Below are 20,803 nucleotides of genomic sequence, written 5' to 3'. Positions count from 1 at the left end.
ATCGACATTTGCGTTGTATGTGGCGCCACGGTCACAGACGGAGGGGCGTTTCCCTACCTTGTCCGTGTCGGCGTTCTTCCTCTTGCGGTTCGAACGCGTGATCTTGACGGTGACGGCGCTCGGGTCGCCCCGTGTTGGATTTATTATTTTTTAGTAATCATACATTCGCGTATTATTCGATTGATTCTCGCGTCGTCAATTTACGCTCGCAAAGAAGAATGTTTCTGCCTGTCATGATAGTTTGATTTTACTTGCAAAGAAGAACGCTTATGCTTGCAATCATTAGTTGGCTTTGCCTGCAATGAAGAACGCTTATGCTTTCAATAAAGATATATCCTTTATTATTTACTCACATCTATAATCATTATATATTCTTCTTTATATGCTCACTTTTCCTTGCTGTACTGTGTGAAAGGTTAGGGTCACAACCACCTTTCCGAGAACGTGGTTGGGAAGAGATAACTGTTAAGACTAAACAGTGAGCAAGGGCGAACAGTGAATGGAGAAATCAACACCAGCTGCAACGACATGTTAATGTGACATTTGCACACAAGTTTCCCAATAAATGAGAAGGTGAAGGGGGAGAACGTTAGGGTTACGTGCCGAGAACTGAAACCGAACGCTTCTCCTCGTTCCCTCCTGGTACCAGAATCGAGTCTCCTGTCTCCTCCTTTTGGTTATTCCTGAGTGTCAAATTGGACCAACCTGACAACACGTCCGGTCGGGATTGTTAGTAGGGCTTGGGTGGGACCTCCAAACACAATTTATTTTTTCCCTTTTGCAAAAAATAAAGAATAAAAAATCCCAAAGAAATAATAAAAACTATATATGTATGGATAGCACAGATGCCTCTGAACATTTTGAGTGTTTGAAAAAAAAAAAAAGAATGTTTATATAACAAGGCGGCCCGGTAGTCCAGTGGTTAGCACGTCAGCTTCACAGTGCAGAGGTACCGGGTTCGATTCCAGCTCCGGCCTCCCTGTGTGGAGTTTGCATGTTCTCCCCGGGCCTGCGTGGGTTTTCTCCGGGTGCTCCGGTTTCCTCCCACATTCCAAAAATATGCATGGCAGGCTGATTGAACACTCTAAATTGTCCCTAGGTGTGAGTGTGAGCGTGGTTGGTTGTTCGTCTATGTGTGCCCTGCGATTGGCTGGCAACCGATTCAGGGTGTCCCCCGCCTACTGCCCGAAGACGGCTGGGATAGGCTCCAGCACGCCCCGCGACCCTAGTGAGGATCAAGCGGTACTGAAGATGAATGAATGAATGTTTATATAACACAAAATACATCATTACAAAAATTGTAAAATGCGTAACTTAAGGCCTTTTTAATTTGGAGAACACAAGGGTTAAAATTGAATGAATCTCCAAGGCGCGCCTTATACTCTATCGCTGTTGTCACCAAGCTGCTGGATGATTTTGTCTTTGTCAGCCTGGCTGGCATTTTGAGTGTTTGAAAAAAAAATAGAATGTTTTTATAACACAAAATACATCATTACAAAAATTGTAAAATGCGTAACTTAAGGCCTTTTTAATTTGGAGAACACAAGGGTTAAAATTGAATGAATCTCCAAGGCGCGCCTTATACTCTATCGCTGTTGTCACCAAGCTGCTGGATGATTTTGTCTTTGTCAGCCTGGCTGGCATTTTGAGTGTTTGAAAAAAAAAATAGAATGTTTTTATAACACAAAATACATCATTACAAAAATTGTAAAATGCGTAACTTAAGGCCTTTTTAATTTGGAGAACACAAGGGTTAAAATTGAATGAATCTCCAAGGCGCGCCTTATACTCTATCGCTGTTGTCGCCAAGCTGCTGGATGATTTTGTCTTTGTCAGCCTGGCTGGAGAGAAGGTTGTGAAGTTGGACCTTCAAGGCGGCGACCAGCTTGTCTCTCTCCCGCCTCCAGTTCACCATCATTTGCTCTTTGGAACGCGAGCTCTGCCTCCTGGACCAAGGTGTGGCAAAGGTCAAGCAAAACAAATAGAGATATTTTTGGGCGGAGGGCGTGGGGGGAATACAGGCAAAATTCAGCAACGTCCAGCCAGCGCCATTTCACATGACAGCGGAAGGCTGTCATGTGAAATGTTGGCAGTCGGTTGGAGCGATGCAACAGTAAGCTGAAAATTCATTTTAGGCTAGCGTTTTATTTTATTTTATTTTTGGTGGGGTGGGTGGGGGCTGAAACAAATACTGATGGAGGAAACTTTAGAAACAGTTATTTTCAACGTGATTTATTATGTTTAATTCTGCATTTCTATTACTATGCGAAACATGCTCAACTCTACGTGGCTCCAAGGAGCCGACAGTTGACGATCAGAGGAAACCAACCGAGGCGACCCTTCTGCATTTCTCAAGATATGCTGACTTGACGTATCAAAAGTGATCATCAGGCTTATGCACTTGCTGAGGATGTGATGAAAATGTCAACATCATGCACTTTGGAGTGAAAGCTCAGGTGTGGCCAGTTTGCTGAGATCCCAAAGTTCCGCTTCGTGGCCTCACCTTCATGTAGCCTAGCAGATAAAAAGAGAGGGCATAGGGAGGGGCTGCTTTAGGACAGCTGGGAGAGATGTGCGCAGCCTTCCTCCGAGTCTCCTCGCAAACAAATACGACAAAGAGACGTCTCCTCTCTTCCTTTCTATAAATGGATAATTGTCCATTTTTATTGTAAACCTGACAAACACCCAAAGGAACGCAAGGAATATTACGTGACGACTCTCGACCATGCCGATGGAAGACCAGGGCAGCTCACCAGCTCAGCCTTCCCGGCCAGGTAGCGGTTTCGGTCCGGTCATAGGTTAAAATCTCTTCTCCCGTCACCGCGTCGCATGTCTGACAAGGGGCGGAGACATGCGACAATTAGCACGGAGAAACTTGGCATGGTTCAAAGGCAGTCAAGGTCTCATCCGAAGGACGGATCCTCTCATCTCAAGGCTCTACTCGGCGACGTGGAGAGAAGCAGCAAACATCTGCCGTCGGTCTTTTGCAGCACGAGGTAAGCTGACGCTTGCCACTCCACCGTGATGTTGATCAAGAAACATCAAGAGCGGGTCGCGATCTGATTTTTACTGAACCCGGGCAGACTTTTCCACCATTCTGGGCACTCAAATACTCGGAAGGTTGCAATGCCGACAGGTTGACAACACTCTGACCCGGGTGCGGGGGACGGGGACTCGGGGGGGGGGGGGGGGGTGTCATTCCCTGAAAAAGGAAGCTCCCGCTCACGATGTGTTTTTGTAAATTTGAGCAATATACCAAGGGGACCTTTAACTGTTTTAAGGGAGCCTGGGTTGCTCCCTTGACACTCTGGAGGAGGTGGGCAACAGAAGGATGCTAACTAAGCTAAAAGCTATGATGGCCAGTCCCCCCCAACCACCTCCAGCCCACCCTGACAGCACTTGGTAGCTCCTTCAGCCAGAGACTGTTACACCCGCGCTGCAAGAAGGAGAGATACCGACGCTCGTTCCTACCGACTGCTGTCAGGCTGATGAATAAAAAATAACAATCATAATACTAATAATAATTAAATGATGTGAAGGAAAATCGTAAATAGTACTTGATTTATCCATTTTGTGTTGATATTGCATTTAATTGAAAGATGTTTGTTGTTTTTTTCTCTTTCTTCTTTCTTCTTTCTACATACATTCTTGCTGCAGGAGGCTGTAAATTTCCCCAGTGTGGGACGAATAAAGGATATCTTATCTTATCTTATCTTAACTCTGGTGCAAGTTCACCTTATTAGTCGCCGTGTTAAACATAAATATAGTTAAACTGCACTACTTTTACAGGTGCAGATATTTTTTTCATCCATAGGGGAAATAATGATGCAACAAAAGGTGTGTGCGTGTGTGTGTGTGTGTGTGTGTGTGTGTGTGTGTGTGTGTGTGTGTGTGTGTGTGTGTGTGTGGAGCTAGTAGCCCTTTGACAGTCAATCAATAACTCCCCGCAGGTTACCGTGATGTTCTGGTGAGCGCTCATGGCTTCCTCTTTGGCCAGCTGCAGGTCACGTGACAAGACCTCGGCGCATTGGGTCACGTGGCCGACGTTTTGCCGTCTCAGCATCTTCTTCACTTTGTCCACCTTTGAGCAAAAACACGACGGCGATGAGTGCTGTCACCTCATTATTTTTGCGAAGCAAGTTTGCACAAGTTGCGACTCGACTATCCCTGCGGCTTAAACAAGGTGCGGCTGTTGACAGATTTTTCTTGATCCTATATATCGAATGAAAATTAACATTTGTCACTGCAAATGTTCATTCAAATGACTGTCAACATTGGACCACACCCATTGCCAGTCAAATTATGGAAATAGCTCCATGAGAACGTACACTTCTCAACTCAACTCTGGCGTATTTCTCAAGCACTGAAAAACAACCACCGCTGTATACAAAGTGCTGTACATGGAGCAAATATCGTATATCAAGTCTAAGCGGCATTTCAAATTACAGCAGAAGGAAATTACCAGTTGGTGACAGTGATGCAACATTCAGGGGGGGGGGGGGGGGGAACAACACCCAAAGGAATGCAAGGAATACTACGTGACGACTCTCGACCATGCCGATGGAAGACCAGGGCAGCTCACCAGCTCAGCCTTCCCGGCCAGGTGGCGCTTTCGGTCCGGTCATGGGTTAAAAGCTCTTCTCCCGTCATCGCGTCGCATGTCTGGCAAGGGGCGGAGACATGCGACAATTGGCACGGAGAAGCTTGGCGTGGTTCAAAGGAAGTCCAGGTGACATCCGAAGGACAGACGCTCTCATCTAAAGGCTCTACTCGGCCACGTGGAGAGTTTTGTTGAAGAAAAAGACGGGAGCAGCAAACATCTGCCGTGGGTCTTTTGCAGCACAAGGTAAGCTGACGCTTGCGACTCCACCGTGATGTTGATCAAGAAACATCAAGAGCGGGTCGCGATCTGATTTTTACTGAACCCGGCCAGACTTTTCCACAATTCTGGGCACTCACACTTGGAAGGTTGCAATGCAGACAGGTCAACAACACTGTCTTCGCATCTTCTTCACTTTGTCCACCTCTGAGCAAAAACGCGACGGCGTCGAGTGCTGTCACCTCATTATTTTTGCGAATCAAGTTTGCACAAGTTGCGACTTGACCCTGCGGCTTAAAAAGGTGCGGCTATTGACAGATTTTCCCTGATCCTGAATATCGAACGAAAATTAATATTTGCAGTGACAAATATTAATTTTCATTCAAAGGACTTTCAACATTGGACCGCACCCATTGCCAGTCAAATTATGGAAATAGCTCCAATTCTCAACTCAACTCTGGCGGATTTCTCAAGCACTGAAAAACAACCACTGCTGTATACAAAGTGCTGTACATGGAGCAAATATCGTATATCAAGTCTAAGGGATGCCAGAGGAGGAGTTATGTGCTCCCTTTTACGAGTACCAGTCACGAGGCGGGCAGCAGCATTCTGGACCAACTGGAGACGCTGCATGGAGGATCGGCTGACTCCAAAATCAAGTGCGTTCCAGTAATTCAGCCGGGATGTAACGAAGGCATGAATGACTGTTTCAAAGTGCTTTTGAGAAAGGAGAGGCTTTATTTTAGCCAGCTGCTTAAAATGAAAGAAGCTGGATTGAACAATGGCACCAATTTACCAGTCCAATGTCAAATCATGGTGCAGTTTAAGACCCAAGGTGGAGACTGTTGCCATAAGATAAGGAACCGTGGGACCCAGGTCCGCAGGGTGGGATGTACAAGGGCCACTGGGACCAAACACCATCACTTCCGTCTTCTTTTCATTGAAATTCAAGAAATTTAGTGGTATGCAGGTCTTGATTTCCTCTCAGCAGAATAAAAGTGGCCTCAATGAGAAAACTCAGCGGGACATAGATCTGACAGTCATCCGCATAGCAGTGGAACTTCAGATGGAGCGGATACAGTGAGAACAGCAGAAGCCCCAGGATTGAGCCTTGTGGAACACCACAGGACAGTGGGGAAGCTTGTGAGCTCAATAAGAGTGACAGACATATCGTGTCCAGCAAGTGCTCCAGAAGATCAGATTGGACTGGATTTTTCATTTGTTGGAATCTGATGTGTCGTTTTCATAGCACTGTCCATCCTGTCGCGTACTCACCTTGATGAGCTTCATGGTACAGTCGCAGCGTCTTTTATTGAATTTACCTATATCAGGACACTCTTCCAAACCCTGCGTTGAAAAAACACCAACTTGACGAATATATTTGTTGGTGGCAGCAAAAGTTTGGATGACCAGAAGAAACTCCCACGCCATTTTTGCAGAGGGGTGTCTTTCATTCCAAGATGGCCGCCAACATTCCGGGCATCATTTCCATGGTCTTCTTCTACGCACTGGTCCTCTGCATCGGGATCTGGGCGTCAGTCAGGTCCAGGAGGTTGAAGCGCAAGCAGATGAGCGGCATTCTGGAGATGTCGTTGCTTGCAAACCGTAACATCAGCCTGCTGGTGGGGGTCTTCACCATGACAGGTGAGCACCTTTCCAAGCAACTTTCCATCTTGTTCTTTTTTTTGTTTGTTTTTGGTGTGGTGGTGTGTGGGGGTGAGGTTCCGCCACCGAATCAGCGTGCTTGTTGTTCTTCTTTCCCGAAGCCACGTGGGTCGGAGGCGGCACAATTGTGGGTCTCGCCGAGATGGTGTACACACCCTACATGGGCGTGGCCTGGGCTACCGCTCTCGTGCTGGGCGACAGCACATCCTTTATTATTGGTAAATATACAGTAGATACACACACACACATGATATCTATACATATCTTATTATTAGTAATAATAATGATGATTATAATTTCTATTGCACTTACCTAATTTAATCAATATAAAAGGGCCATGCAGTGGTGCTTTGAGATAAAAGTGACTCACAACAGGCGTTGACGTCTGAGATATCATATGAGATAATTTTTTTTCCTTTGACACGTGAGCAAAAATTGGAGATCCAGGCCTTGTATGGTGGCAGTGAACGCAACTCCTCTCAGTCCATGTGGCAGTTTGGCAGATAATATTTGCTGTTTTTTGCTGAAAACTACACATTGTCAGTTTGAAACAAGCACATAAATTAAGTGTGCGAGCTTTTTATTTCCCGACGGCCGATTGCCAAGATGATGTTGGCTCTCCAACAGGCGGGCTGGTGTTTGCTGGGCCGATGCGCGCAACCCAATGTGTCACCATGATGGATCCCTTCCAGCGCAAGTATGGCAAAGGCCTGACGGCCGTCTTCAGCTCCATCTCGATCTTCCTCGACGTCCTCTGGGTGCCCGGCACCCTCACCGGCCTGGGTGATGCGCACGCAACGCATGCACTCACACAAGCTTGCATCGTGCAATGCAGACACATTAACACACACGTTCCTTCAGAATCAGAATCAGAATCAGAATCAGAATCAGAATCATCTTTATTGGCCAAGTATGTAGAACACACAAGGAATGTGTCTCCGGTATAACACGCTGCCCTAGTATCATCGTAAACAACAAAATCATTGAACCATTTTAGAGTAACCAGTAGTTTTGTAGTACCATTTTGTAGTACAAGAAGAGTGACTACGTCAGTGACTGTTTAAGGCAGGGGTGTCCAAACTTTTTGCCAAGGGGGCCAGATTTTATGTGGTAAAATGTCGGGGGGCCGACCTTGGCTGACATTCTTTACATTGAACAACAATATTGTTCAACAAATTTTAGTAAGCCAGTCTGTTTCACATTTCCATTTTAATTTTAATTTCAACAATCTTAAGAATTTCTTTTGGTTCATTTGAAACAGGTATATCACATGCAACTGCTTATTCACTTGACTTTTTCTTAAACAGAAGTCTCCTGAGTGCAAATTGATTGATTTGAAACATAAAATGTATCACCATGACTTTTCAATAGTCACAAAACCTTTGACTCAAACAACAGGGAAATGAGCAAGCAATACACATATCCACAACTGCAAGGATCATTTGGAATATGACATATCAGTCAATATAAACACGCAGTGATGTCTTGTTAACTCGTGAGTGATGCCCTCTAGTGTCTAAATGCTATTACTCATTTAGTGAATGCTATTACTCATTTAGCCACTAGAGGGAAGCAGTACTCTATGAAACATCACTCACCAGTCTACGAGACCTCAGTCAATGCAACACGTGTTCCATTGCACCCAACCTGCGGGCCAGACGGCACTGATTTTATGACAGGGGCCGAGGGCCGGATGAAATTCGACCGCGGGCCGGATTTGGCCCGCGGGCCGGACTTTGGACACGCCTGGTTTAAGGAGTTAATGGCTAGAGGCAAGAAGCTGCTTAAGTGTCTATTGGATTTGGTGCGCATGGATCTGTAGCATCTGCCAGAGGGGAGTGGCTGGAAAAGGTGGTGGGAAGGGTGCGGGGGATCCAGGAGGATTTTCCGTGCCCTTGTCTTGATTCTTGCAGTGTGCAAGTCCTCAAGAGTGGGTAGGGCGGTGCCAACGATTTTCTCCGCCGTCCTAACTGTCCGTTGAAGTCGGATTTTGTCCTTTTTTGTGGCGGCCCCAAACCAAACCGTGATGGAAGAACACAGGATTGATTCGATGACTGCCGTGTAGAACTGTCGTAGCACCTCCTGTGGCAGGCCATGCTTCCTCAGCAGCCTCAGGAAGTACATCCGCTGCCGGGCCCTTTTCAGGATGGAGATGGTGTTGACTTCCAACTTCATGTCCTGGGAGACTGTGATTCCCAGGAACTTGAAGGTCTCGACGGTTAACACAGGGATGTTGGATAGTGTGAGGGGCAACTGTGGAGAAGAATGTTTCCTGAAGTCCACGATCACCTCTACAGTCTTGAGCGTGTTCAGCCCGAGGTTGTGTCGGCCGCACCAGAGCTCCAGCGTCTCCACTTGTTGGCAGTACGCAGACTCGTCGCCGTCTTTGATGAAACCGCTGACCGTGGTGTCGTCTGCGAACTTTATGATCTGTTGAGGTGCAATCGTTTGTGTAGAGAGAGAAGAGCAGTGGAGAGAGGACACATCCCTGTGGGGCTCCAGTGCTGGTGGTGCGTATTGATGATGTTGTTGCTCCCAGTCTCACCTGTTGTGTCCGTCCCGTCAAGAAGCTGAGGATCCACTGGCAGATCGTGTCCTTTTCAAATCGGCAGAAAAACCTGTTTAGTTCATTAGCAAGACCCTTATTGTTCACTGTTTGGGGGGATGGCATTCTATAGTTAGTGATTGCTTTCAGGCCATTCCATACAGATGCAGAGTCGTTAGCAGAGAACTGGTTTTTCAGCCTCTCTGCATAGCTTCTCTTTGCGATGTTAATTTCCTTTGTCAATTGGTTTCCGGCGTCTTTGTACAGTGCCCGATCTCCACTTTCGGTGGGTAACTTCTCACATACCCCCACGAAAAACGTACACACTGGCACACACACCAAGCGCACGTGCAGCGTGTCCCCGTTGTGACATCGTGCGTGGTGTGTGTGCGTGCTTTCTTTCAGGCGTGACCATGAGCGTGGTCCTGGACATGTCGTTCAGCGTGTGCATCTGGATCTCGGCTTGCGTGGCCATCACGTACACCCTGTTGGGCGGCCTCTACTCGGTGGCCTACACCGACGTCATCCAGCTGCTCCTCATCTTCTTCAGCCTGGTCACAAACACCCCGTAACCCCCTCACTCACTCACAGATTGACCACTCATTCAGTCATTGCGTGTGCGTGTGTATATGTTCGTTTAGTGGCTGTGCGTTCCGTTCGCGGTGTCCAATCCTCACGTGGTACCCATCGGTTCCACAACGATGAACAACACGCTGCACGCGCCCTGGGTCGGCGACTGGAACGTCAGCAACATATGGATCCTCGTGGATAGCTTCTTCATGTGGGTGAGGGAGTTGAGGCACTCGCACAGGGACAAACACACATGCACACACGCACACAATCTCACATACGCACACACACACATGCAATGAGTGACTAACATGCCACTTTTCAGGGCATGCAAGGACTGAGGTGTGTGTGTGTGTGTGTGCGCCTGCGTGTGGTGGGGGGGACGGGGGGGGGGGGGTGTCGGCCTCTGTTCTCTCAGGCTTTGGGCAGTCTGGGATATCAGTCCTTCCATCAGAGGACGCTGTCCATGTCGTCCCCATCCACCGCCAAGCGCGTTTGCTTCATCTCCGCCGCCGTCTTCATCGTGTTCTGCATCCCGCCGGTGCTGCTGGGGGCTGTGGGGGCATCCACGGGTGAGAGCGCCTTGAAAAATTCGGATGCATAAACGGGCCGCGGCGACGAGACACATATCAGTTCTACTGTTTGTCCGTATAAAGTTGGGAAGGTCTGTATGTGTCACTTCATATGTTTGTGTAAAAGGGGCAAAGGTTAGTGTCAAAGGGGTGTGCTGTGTGTCAGTCTTATTTAGCCCTCGTAGTGCGCCGCTTGCGATAAATGTAAAATGATGTCTTTGAATCAAAGGCAAAGGCATTCAGAAAAACACGAGAGACCTGAAACCTATGGAGGGGTTCTAAAATCGCCTAAATTACATTACGTAACCGGCTGATAATTCTCAGGCACTGCAGCAATAATAAAAAAACATTTTGATACCTTAATCTTCACAATTTACATATTTTGTACCATAGAGACCCATTATAATTCAGATTTTTGAATGCATCGTAAACCTAATGTGTATACATGCATTTCACGCGATTTTTACGTCAATCGCTTTGTTTTCGCTTGGACAGATGTAAGCATGCCACATTGTTGGGTTGAGGTCATTCCAATTTTGCAACTTTAGGTGGCGTCAGAGGATCGCAAATGAGTTTGCCTTTTTGCAGGAGGCTTCAAACCAATGCATTTTACATGAACACTTCCGGTCGGGATTGTTAGTAGGGCTTGTTTGGGACCTCCAGACACAATTGTTTTTCCCTTTTGCAAAAAATAAAGAATAAAAAAATCCCAAAGAAATAATAAAAACTATATATGTATGCATAGCACAGATTACTCTGAACATTTTGAGTGTTTGAAAAAAAAAAGAATGTTTTTATAACACAAAATACATCATTACAAAAATTGTAAAATGCGTAACTTAAGGCCTTTTTAATTTGGAGCACACAAGGGTTAGTGACTATGTAAACAGGGCTGTGGATGTTTTTTTTTGTCTCCATATGTGGCCTGTCACTGACTGGTGACCAGTTTAGGGTGTAGTCCGCCTTTCACCCGTAGTCAGCCGGGATAGGCTCTCCTGTTCAGGATAAGCGCAGTTGAAACGGATGGATGGACCGGTGAAGTTGAAAGTGAGCTGCACGTTTTGTCTTCAGACTGGAACGCGACATCATATGGTTCTCCGTCCCCTTACGAACGTGACGAGGCGGCGCTGGTTCTTCCCCTGGTGCTGCAGACCCTGACGCCGTCCTACGTCTCCATCATGGGCATCGGCTGCGTCGCCGCTGCCGTCATGTCGTCGACCGACTCCGCCCTGCTGTCTGCCGCCTCCGTCTTCACCGCCAACCTCTACAAAAACATCCTCAGGCCGCAGGTGCGGAAGCCGCAAAAGTCAGCGTGAAAGGGCTTTGAGGCGGAATGAATGCTGATCACGTGTGTGGGAAAGGCGGGACACCATACTGAAGTGGAAACGGTGAATTTGTGGTCTGGCAGGCGTCGGAACGCGAGCTGCAGCTGGCCATCCGGGCGACGGTGGTGGTGGTGGGCGTGGTCGGGACGGCGCTGACCCGCCTGAAGGCCAGCGTGGTCATCTTCTGGATCGTGACGTCTGAGATTTCCTACAACGTGGTTTTCCCGCAGCTGCTCTGTGCCGTCTTCTTTACCGGCACCAATACATACGGCGCCATCCTGGGCCTAGTGGCGGGCTTGGCCGTCCGCGTGTTGAGCGGTGAGCCCCTGCTGGGCCTGCCGCCCGTGTTGCGCTTCCCGGGCGGTATTTGGGACCACCGTGCTGGCGTCTACGTGCAGCACTTCCCAGTCAAAACCTTCGCCATGCTCTGCTCTCTGGCTTCCATCTTGTTCTTCTCCTTCCTGGCGTCCCGGATCTTCCGCCACCGCCTGCTTCCTGCTGCCTGGGACGTTTTGCACGTTTTCCAGAAGCCCACCCCCACCCAGGACCCCGCGTGCGTGGAGAACACCCTCGACGCCGCAGGGCCCATGTTGACCACTGGCTGCTGAGTCAGCAGACACTCCAAATTAAATTGACTTTATTGCCAACACACACACATGCGCACGCACGCACGCGCAAGCGAACATATGGATATATTCAATCATTTCGCTGAATGTGTCTTCATTCTTTTCACACATTCCAAAACTGGATATACAGGCGTGTGCATGCGTGCATGAGTTGCGATTATATGAAAATAAAATGTGAGCAAAAATGACGACAATTCAATTTTTTTTTTCATGGCAGTCAAACTAAAATCAGGACTTTGTTGGCCAACGACAGGCGGAGAGCAACCGGTGGGTCACAGCCAATCTCATCATGGTTGACAACAACAGAGTGTGCGCGTGAACATGCCATCTGGAGCTGTTTGTGCACAGGATGGCTATTCGGAGTGCAGAAAGGAGCAAAGTTTTGCTTGGGCGGTGAGACAACCCCAGTTCACAAGACTTGCCACATGCCAGCGGGTGCCATCGCTCTCGTTGTTCTTCCCCGCCAAAGTTCTCCGAGCACGGATCTGCGCTGCTTACTTGAAGCACTCAGAAGGAAAGTCACGGTCAAAGGAAGGTCCCGAAAAATTGGAAACGCGCAATTGCGCCGACGCGTCGAGATATATACCCATTCATTTTCCGATCCGCTTTACCCTCCGGAGGGTCGCCGGGGGTGCTGCAGCCTAACCCAGCTGTCTTCGGGGAGTAGGTGGGGGACACCCTGAACCGGTTGCCAGCCAATCGCAGGGCACACAGAGACGAACACCCATCCGCGATCATAGTCACACCTAGGTACAATCTGAAGTGTTCAATCAGTGCCATCAAGCCATGCGTGTTTTTGGAATGTGGGAGGAAATCGGAGTACCCCGAGAAAACCCTCGCAGGCCCGGCGGAGCAGAATATGCAAACTCCACACAGGATGTTCAGAGCCGGGATCAAACCCACGAGAGAGCTGAAACTTATGGAGGGGTTCTGAAATCGCCTAAATTACATTACGTAACCGGCTGATAATTCTCAGGCATTGCAGCAATAATAAAAAAACGTTTTGATACTTTAATCTTCACAATTTACATATTTTGCACCATAGAGACCCATTATAATTCAGATTTTTTAATTCATCGTAAACCTAATGTGTATACATGCATTTCACGAGATTTTTACGTCAATCGCTTTGTTTTTACTTGGACAGATGTAAGCATGCCACATTGTTGGGTTCAGGTCATTCCAATTTGGCAACTTTAGGTGGCGCTAGAGGATCGCAAACGAGTTTGCCTTTTCGCAGGAGGCTTCAAAGCAATGCATTTTACATGAACACGTCCGGTCGGGATGGTTAGTAGGGCGTGGTTGGGACCTCCAGAAACAATTTTTTTTCCCTTTTGCAAAAAATAAAGAATAAAAGAAATCCCAAAGAAATAATAAAAACTATATATGTCTGGATAGCACAGATGCCTCGGAACATATTGAGTGTTTGAAAAAAAATAATGTTTTTCTAACACAAAATACATCATTACAAAAATTGTAAAATGCGTAACTTAATGCCTTTTTAATTTGGAGCACACAAGGGTTAAAATTGAATGAATCTCCAAGGCGCGCCTTATACTCAATCGCTGTTGTCACCAAGCTGCTGGATGATTTTGTCTTTGTCAGCCTGGCTGGAGAGAAGGTTGTGAAGTTGGACCTCCAAGGCGGCGACTAGCGTGTCTCTCTCCTGCCTCCAGTTCACCATCATTTGCTCTTTGGAACGCAAGCTCTGTCTCCTGGACAAAGGTCGAGCAAAACAAATTTTGGGGGGGAGGTGGAGGGGGGGCGTAAGACAATGCAGACAAAATTCACCAACGTTGACAACGTCCAGCAAGCGGCATTTCAAATTACAGCAGAAGGAAATTACCAGTTGGTGACAGCGATGCAACATTCAGGGGGGGGGGGGGGGGGGCGGGGGGGAAACAACACCCAAAGGAATGCAAGGAATACTACGTGACGACTGTCGACCATGCCGATGGAAGACCAGGGCAACTCACCAGCTCAGCCTTCCCGGCCAGGTGGCGCTTTCGGTCCGGTCATGGGTTAAAAGCTCTTCTCCCGTCATCGCGTCGCATGTCTGACAAGGGGCGGAGACATGCGACAATTGGCACGGAGAAGCTTGGCGTGGTTCAAAGGCAGTCCAGGTGACATCCGAAGGACAGACGCTCTCATCTAAAGGCTCTACTCGGCCACGTGGAGAGTTTTGTTGAAGAAAAAGACGGGAGCAGCAAACATCTGCCGTTGGTCTTCTGCAGCACAAGGTAAGCTGACGCTTGCGACTCCACCGTGATGTTGATCAAGAAACATCAAGAGCGGGTTGCGATCTGATTTTTACTGAACCCGGGCAGACTTTTCCACAATTCTGGGCACTCACACTTGGAAGGTTGCCATGCAGACAGGTCAACAACACTGTCTTCGCATCTTCTTCACTTTGTCCACCTCTGAGCAAAAACGCGACGGCGTCGAGTGCTGTCACCTCATTATTTTTGCGAATCAAGTTTGCACAAGTTGCGACTTGACCCTGCGGCTTAAAAAGGTGCGGCTATTGACAGAGTTTACTTGATCCTATATATCGAATGAAAATTAACATTTGTCACCGCAAATGTTCATTCAAATGACTTTCAACATTGGACCACACCCATTGCCAGTCAAATTATGGAAATAGCTCCATGAGAACGTACACTTCTCAACTCAACTCTGGCGTATTTCTCAAGCACTGAAAAACTGCTGTTATACAAAGTGCTGTACATGGTGCAAATATCGTATATCAAGTCTAAGGGATGCCAGAGGAGGAGTTATGTGCTCCCTCTTACGAGTACCAGTCACGAGGCGGGCAGCAGCATTCTGGACCAACTGGAGACGCTTCATGGAGGATCGTCTGACTCCAAAATCAAGTGCGTTCCAGTAATTCAGCCGAGATGTAACGAAGGCATGAATGACTGTTTCAAAGTGCTTTTGAGAAAGGAGAGGCTTTATTTTAGCCAGCTGCTTAAAATGAAAGAAGCTGGATTGAACAATGGCACCAATTTACCAGTCCAATGTCAAATCATGGTGCAGTTTAAGACCCAAGGTGGAGACTGTTGCCATAAGACATAAGGAACCGTGGGACCCAGGTCCGCAGGGTGGGATGTACAAGGGCCACTGGGACCAAACACCATCACTACCGTCTTCTTTTCATTGAAATTCAAGAAATTTAGTGGTATGCAGGTCTTGATTTCCTCTCAGCAGAATAAAAGTGGCCTCAATGAGAAAACTCAGCGGGACATAGATCTGACAGTCATCCGCATAGCAGTGGAACTTCAGATGGAGCAGATACAGTGAGAACAGCAGAAGCCCTAGGATTGAGCCTTGTGGAATACCACAGGACAGTGGGGAAGCTTGTGAGCTCAATAAGAGTGACAGACATATCGTGTCCAGCAAGTGCTCCAGAAGATCAGATTGGACTGGATTTTTCATTTGTTGGAATCTGATGTGTCATTTCATAGCACTGTCCATCCTGTCGCGTACTCACCTTGATGAGCTTCATGGTACAGTCGCAGCGTCTTTTATTGAATTGACCTATATCAGGACACTCTTCCAAACCCTCCGTTGAAAAAACACCAACTTGACGAATATATTTGTTGGTGGCAGCAAAAGTTTGGATGACCAGAAGAAACTCCCACGCCATTTTTGCAGAGGGGTGTCTTTCATTCCAAGATGGCCGCCAACATTCCGGGCATCATTTCCATGGTCTTCTTCTACGCACTGGTCCTCTGCATCAGGATCTGGGCGTCAGTCAGGTCCAGGAGGTTGAAGCGCAAGCAGATGAGCGGCATTCTGGAGATGTCGTTGCTTACAAACCGTAACATCAGCCTGCTGGTGGGGGTCTTCACCATGACAGGTGAGCACCTTTCCAAGCAACTTTCCATCTTGTTCTTTTTTTTGTTTGTTTTTGGTGTGGTGGTGTGTGGGGGTGAGGTTCCCCCACCGAATCAGCGTGCTTGTTGTTCTTCTTTCCCGAAGCCACGTGGGTCGGAGGCGGCACAATTGTGGGTCTCGCCGAGATGGTGTACACACCCTCCATGGGCGTGGCCTGGGCTACCGCTCTCGTGCTGGGCGACAGCACATCCTTTATTATTGGTAAATATACAGTAGATACACACACACACATGATATCTATACATATATTATTATTTGTAATAATAATGATGATTATAATTTCTATTGCACTTAGCTAATTTAATCAATATAAAAGGGCTATGCAGTGGTGCTTTGAGATAAAAGTGACTCACAACAGGCGTTGAGGTCTGAGACATCATATGAGATCATTTTTTTTCCTTTGACACGTGAGCAAAAATTGGAGATCCAGGCATTGTATGGTGGCAGTGAACGCCACTTCTCTCAGTCCATGTGGCAGTTTGGCAGATAATATTTGCTGTTTTTTGCTGAAAACTACACATTGTCAGTTTGAAACAAGCACATAAATTAAGTGTGTGAGCTTTTTATTTCCCGACGGCCGATTGCCAAGATGATGTTGGCTCTCCAACAGGCGGGCTGGTGTTTGCTGGGCCGATGCGCGCAACCCAATGTGTCACCATGATGGATCCCTTCCAGCGCAAGTATGGCAAAGGCCTGACGGCCGTCTTCAGCTCCATCTCGATCTTCCTCGACGTCCTCTGGGTGCCCGGCACCCTCACCGGCCTGGGTGATGCGCACGCAACGCATGCACTCACACAAGCTTGCATCGTGCAATGCAGACACATTAACACACACGTTCCTTCAGAATCAGAATCAGAATAGAAATCAGAATCAGATTCAGATTCAGATTCAGAATCAGAATCAGAATCATCTTTCTTGGCCAAGTATGTAGAACACACAAGGAATGTGTCTCCGGTATAACACGCTGCCCTAGTATCATCGTAAACAACAAAATCATTGAACCATTTTAGAGTAACCAGTAGTTTTGTAGTACCATTTTGTAGTACAAGAAGAGTGACTACGTCAGTGACTGTTTAAGGAGTTAATGGCTAGAGGGAAGAAGCTGCTTAAGTGTCTATTGGATTTTGTGCGCATGGATCTGTAGCATCTGCCAGAGGGGAGTGGCTGGAAAAGGTGGTGGGCAGGGTGCGGGGGATCCAGGAGGATTTTCCGTGCCCTTGTCTTGATTCTTGCAGTGTGCAAGTCCTCAAGAGTGGGTAGGGCGGTGCCAACGATTTTCTCCGCCGTCCTAACTGTCCGTTGAAGTCGGATTTTGTCCTTTTTTGTGGCGGCCCCAAACCAAACCGTGATGGAAGAACACAGGATTGATTCGATGACTGCCGTGTAGAACTGTCGTAGCACCTCCTGTGGCAGGCCATGCTTCCTCAGCAGCCTCAGGAAGTACGTCCGCTGCCGGGCCCTTTTCAGGATGGAGATGGTGTTGACTTCCAACTTCATGTCCTGGGAGACTGTGATTCCCAGGAACTTGAAGGTCTCGACGCTTGACACAGGGATGTTGGATAGTGTGAGGGGCAACTGTGGAGAAGAATGTTTCCTGAAGTCCACGATCATCTCTACAGTCTTGAGCGTGTTCAGCCTGAGGTTGTGTCGGCCGCACCAGAGCTCCAGCTGCTCCACTTGTTGGCGGTACGCAGACTCGTCGCCGTCTTTGATGAGACCGATGACCGTGGTGTCGTCTGCAAACTTTATGAGTTTGACAGCTGGATCTGTTGAGGTGCAATCGTTTGTGTAGAGAGAGAAGAGCAGTGGCGAGAGGACACATCCCTGTGGGGCTCCAGTGCTGGTGGTGCGTATTGATGATGTTGTTGCTCCCAGTCTCACCTGTTGTGTCCGTCCCGTCAGGAAGCTGAGGATCCACTGGCAGATCGTAGGGGACACACCGAGGTGGAGTAGTTTGGGGGTGGGGAGTTCCGGGATGATGGTGTTGAACGTAGAGCTGAAATCCACAAACAGAATCCTTGCGTAGGTCCCTGTGCTGTCGAGGTGCTCGAGGATGTAGTGCAGACCTATGTTGACTGCGTCTTCCACAGACCTGTTTGGCCGGTAGGCAAACTGGAGAGGGTCCAGCAGGGGTCCAGTTACGTTCTTTAGGTGGTTCAGCACAAGGCGTTCAAAGGACTTCATGACCACAGACGTCAGGGTGACAGGCCCATAGTCGTTCAGTTCCGATGTTGCCGATTTCTTGGGAACTGGGATGATGGTAGACTGTTTGAAGCAGGATGAGACCTCACACAGCTCCAAGGATCTGTTGAAGATTTGTGTGAAGACCGGAGCCCACTTTGTCGGGCCCCGGAGCTTTCTTGATCTTTTGCTGCTTGAAGAGCCGTCTCACGTCCTGTTCGTGGATCTGTAGTGGAGAAAAAGAGGGTGGGGGGGGGGTAGGTAGAGTGGTTTCTGGTAGAGGTGGGTGTGTGTGGGAAATGGGGGTGTCCTTTTCAAATCGGCAGAAAAACCTGTTTAGTTCATTAGCAAGACCCTTATTGTTCACTGTTTGGGGGGATGGCATTCTATAGTTAGTGATTGCTTTCAGGCCATTCCATACCGATGCAGAGTCGTTAGCAGAGAACTGGTTTTTCAGCCTCTCTGCATAGCTTCTCTTAGCGATGTTAATTTGTTAATTTCCTTTGGCAATTGGTTTCCGGCGTCTTTGTACAGTGCCCGATCTCCACTTTCGGTGGGTAACTTCTCACATACCCCCACGAAAAACGTACACACTGGCACACACACCAAGCGCACGTGCAGCGTGTCCCCGTTGTGACATCGTGCGTGGTGTGTGTGCGTGCTTTCTTTCAGGCGTGACCATGAGCGTGGTCCTGGACATGTCGTTCAGCGTGTGCATCTGGATCTCGGCTTGCGTGGCCATCACGTACACGCTGTTGGGCGGCCTCTACTTGGTGGCCTACACCGACGTCATCCAGCTGCTCCTCATCTTCTTCAGCCTGGTCACAAACACCCCGTAACCCCCTCACTCACTCACAGATTGACCACTCATTCAGTCATTGCGTGTGCGTGTGTATATGTTCGTTTAGTGGCTGTGCGTTCCGTTCGCGGTGTCCAATCCTCACGTGGTACCCATCGGTTCCACAATGATGAACAACACGCTGCACGCGCCCTGGGTCGGCGACTGGAACGTCAGCAACATATGGATCCTCGTGGATAGCTTCTTCATGTGGGTGAGGGAGTTGAGGCACTCGCACAGGGACAAACACACATGCACACACGCACACAATCTCACACACGCACACACACACATGCAATGAGTGACTAACATGCCACTTTTCCGGGCATGCAAGGACTGAGGTGTGTGTGTGTGTGTGTGTGTGTGTGTGTGTGTGTGTGTGTGTGTGTGTGTGTGTGTGTGTGTGTGCGTGTGCGTGAGGTTGTGTGTGTGTGTGTGTTTTTTCTTTCTCTTCAGCCTTTTGCAGAACATTTGCCAAAACATGGTCGACCACCATTGATGATGTCAGTTCCAAATGACATTGCAAATCTCATTGTGTGTTATGCAGACGGCATATCACACAACGAGATTTGCAATGTAAGCTGCAAGGCACCTCCCATGTTTACACTCGACACACAAGAAAGCTGATTCATATTTCCGCCATTTGAGGTGTCCGCAAAAGACAGATAAACAACAAAAGGAATATGTGCATTTTGTTTCCAAGACAGAACTACAAGTGGTGTTTTTTCTCCGCTTGTTGTTTGACTCTTACATCAGCCTTGCACATTGTTTGCCAAGTCAGGAGAATTGTGGAGGGCTTTTCAATCAAAGTGATCGTTCTCCTCTGTGTACCAAAGGTTGGACAGAGTCATGCTAAAAACATACCCTCTAGACAAGCAATGTTTGGCCTCTGTTTGCTTCTCTCAGCTCCCGAGGGACATTTGGACAAACGTGTTGTTTTTAACAAGTGGTCTAATTTGACATCTTGTGAATGAAGGAAGTATCTACACTATACAGTTATAATGATGTGACAATTAAAAAAAAAAGTTCAAAAGATCAAGAGATGGGAATAGCAAGACTTTTCTCTTATTCTGACGTATAACATTCTTTTTATGAATACAGTGGTACCTCTACTTATAAAATTAATTGCTTCTGGAAGAAATTTCTGAACTAGAAAACTTTGTAAGTAGGGATGCGTTTTCCATGTAAATGCCCTAATTCAGGCATGTCCAAAGTCCGGCCCGCGGGCCAAATCTGGCCCGCGGTCGAATTTCATCCGGCCCTCGGCCCCTGTCATAAAGTCAGTGCCGTCTGGCCCGCAGGTTGGGCGCAATGGAACACGTGTTGCATTGACTGAGGTCTCGTAGACTGGTGAGTGATGTTTCATAGAGTACTGCTTCCCTCTAGTGGCTAAATGAGTAATAGCATTCACTAAATGAGTAATAGTATTTAGACACTAGAGGGCATCACTCACGAGTTAACAAGACATCACTGCGTGTTTATATTGACTGATATGTCATATTTCAAATGATCCTTGCAGTTGTGGATATGTGTATTGCTTGTTCATTTGTTGTTGTTGTTCGAGTCAAAGGTTTTGTGACTATTGAAAAGTCATGGTGATACATTTTATGTTTCAAATCAATCAATTTGCACTCAGGAGACTTCTGTTTAAGAAAAAGTCAAGTGAATAAGCAGTTGCATGTGATATACCTGTTTCAAATGAACCAAAAGAAATTCTTAAGATTGTTGAAATTAAAATAAAAATGGAAATGTGAAACAGACTGGC

General features: G+C 47.6%; 2 protein-coding genes across 2 annotated transcripts; both read left to right on the top strand.

The window, feature by feature from the left end:
- The first annotated feature begins 2,962 nt into the window (after positions 1-2,962).
- LOC127595432 (high affinity choline transporter 1-like) lies at positions 2,963-12,166 on the top strand. Its single transcript, XM_052056933.1, has 10 exons — positions 2,963-3,136; positions 4,985-5,121; positions 6,259-6,463; positions 6,586-6,702; positions 7,112-7,267; positions 9,435-9,583; positions 9,671-9,814; positions 10,018-10,171; positions 11,243-11,460; positions 11,580-12,166. Exons 1-10 carry the CDS (start codon positions 3,127-3,129, stop codon positions 12,102-12,104), a joined length of 1,815 nt encoding a protein of 604 aa, XP_051912893.1. The 5' UTR covers positions 2,963-3,126; the 3' UTR covers positions 12,105-12,166.
- Positions 2,963-20,058, top strand: LOC127595460 (high-affinity choline transporter 1-like). The gene is made up of 6 exons (XM_052056982.1): positions 2,963-2,996; positions 15,777-15,981; positions 16,104-16,220; positions 16,630-16,785; positions 18,873-19,021; positions 19,109-20,058. Exons 2-6 carry the CDS (start codon positions 15,798-15,800, stop codon positions 19,337-19,339), a joined length of 837 nt encoding a protein of 278 aa, XP_051912942.1. The 5' UTR covers positions 2,963-2,996; positions 15,777-15,797; the 3' UTR covers positions 19,340-20,058.
- The last annotated feature ends 745 nt before the right edge of the window (positions 20,059-20,803 follow it).

The sequence above is a fragment of the Hippocampus zosterae genome, chromosome 2 (genome assembly GCF_025434085.1).
Source record: "Hippocampus zosterae strain Florida chromosome 2, ASM2543408v3, whole genome shotgun sequence".
NCBI classification, from domain to species: Eukaryota; Metazoa; Chordata; class Actinopteri; order Syngnathiformes; family Syngnathidae; genus Hippocampus; species Hippocampus zosterae.
The sequence above is the reverse complement of the archived record's forward strand: the minus strand, read 5'-3'. Positions and strand labels throughout refer to the sequence as shown.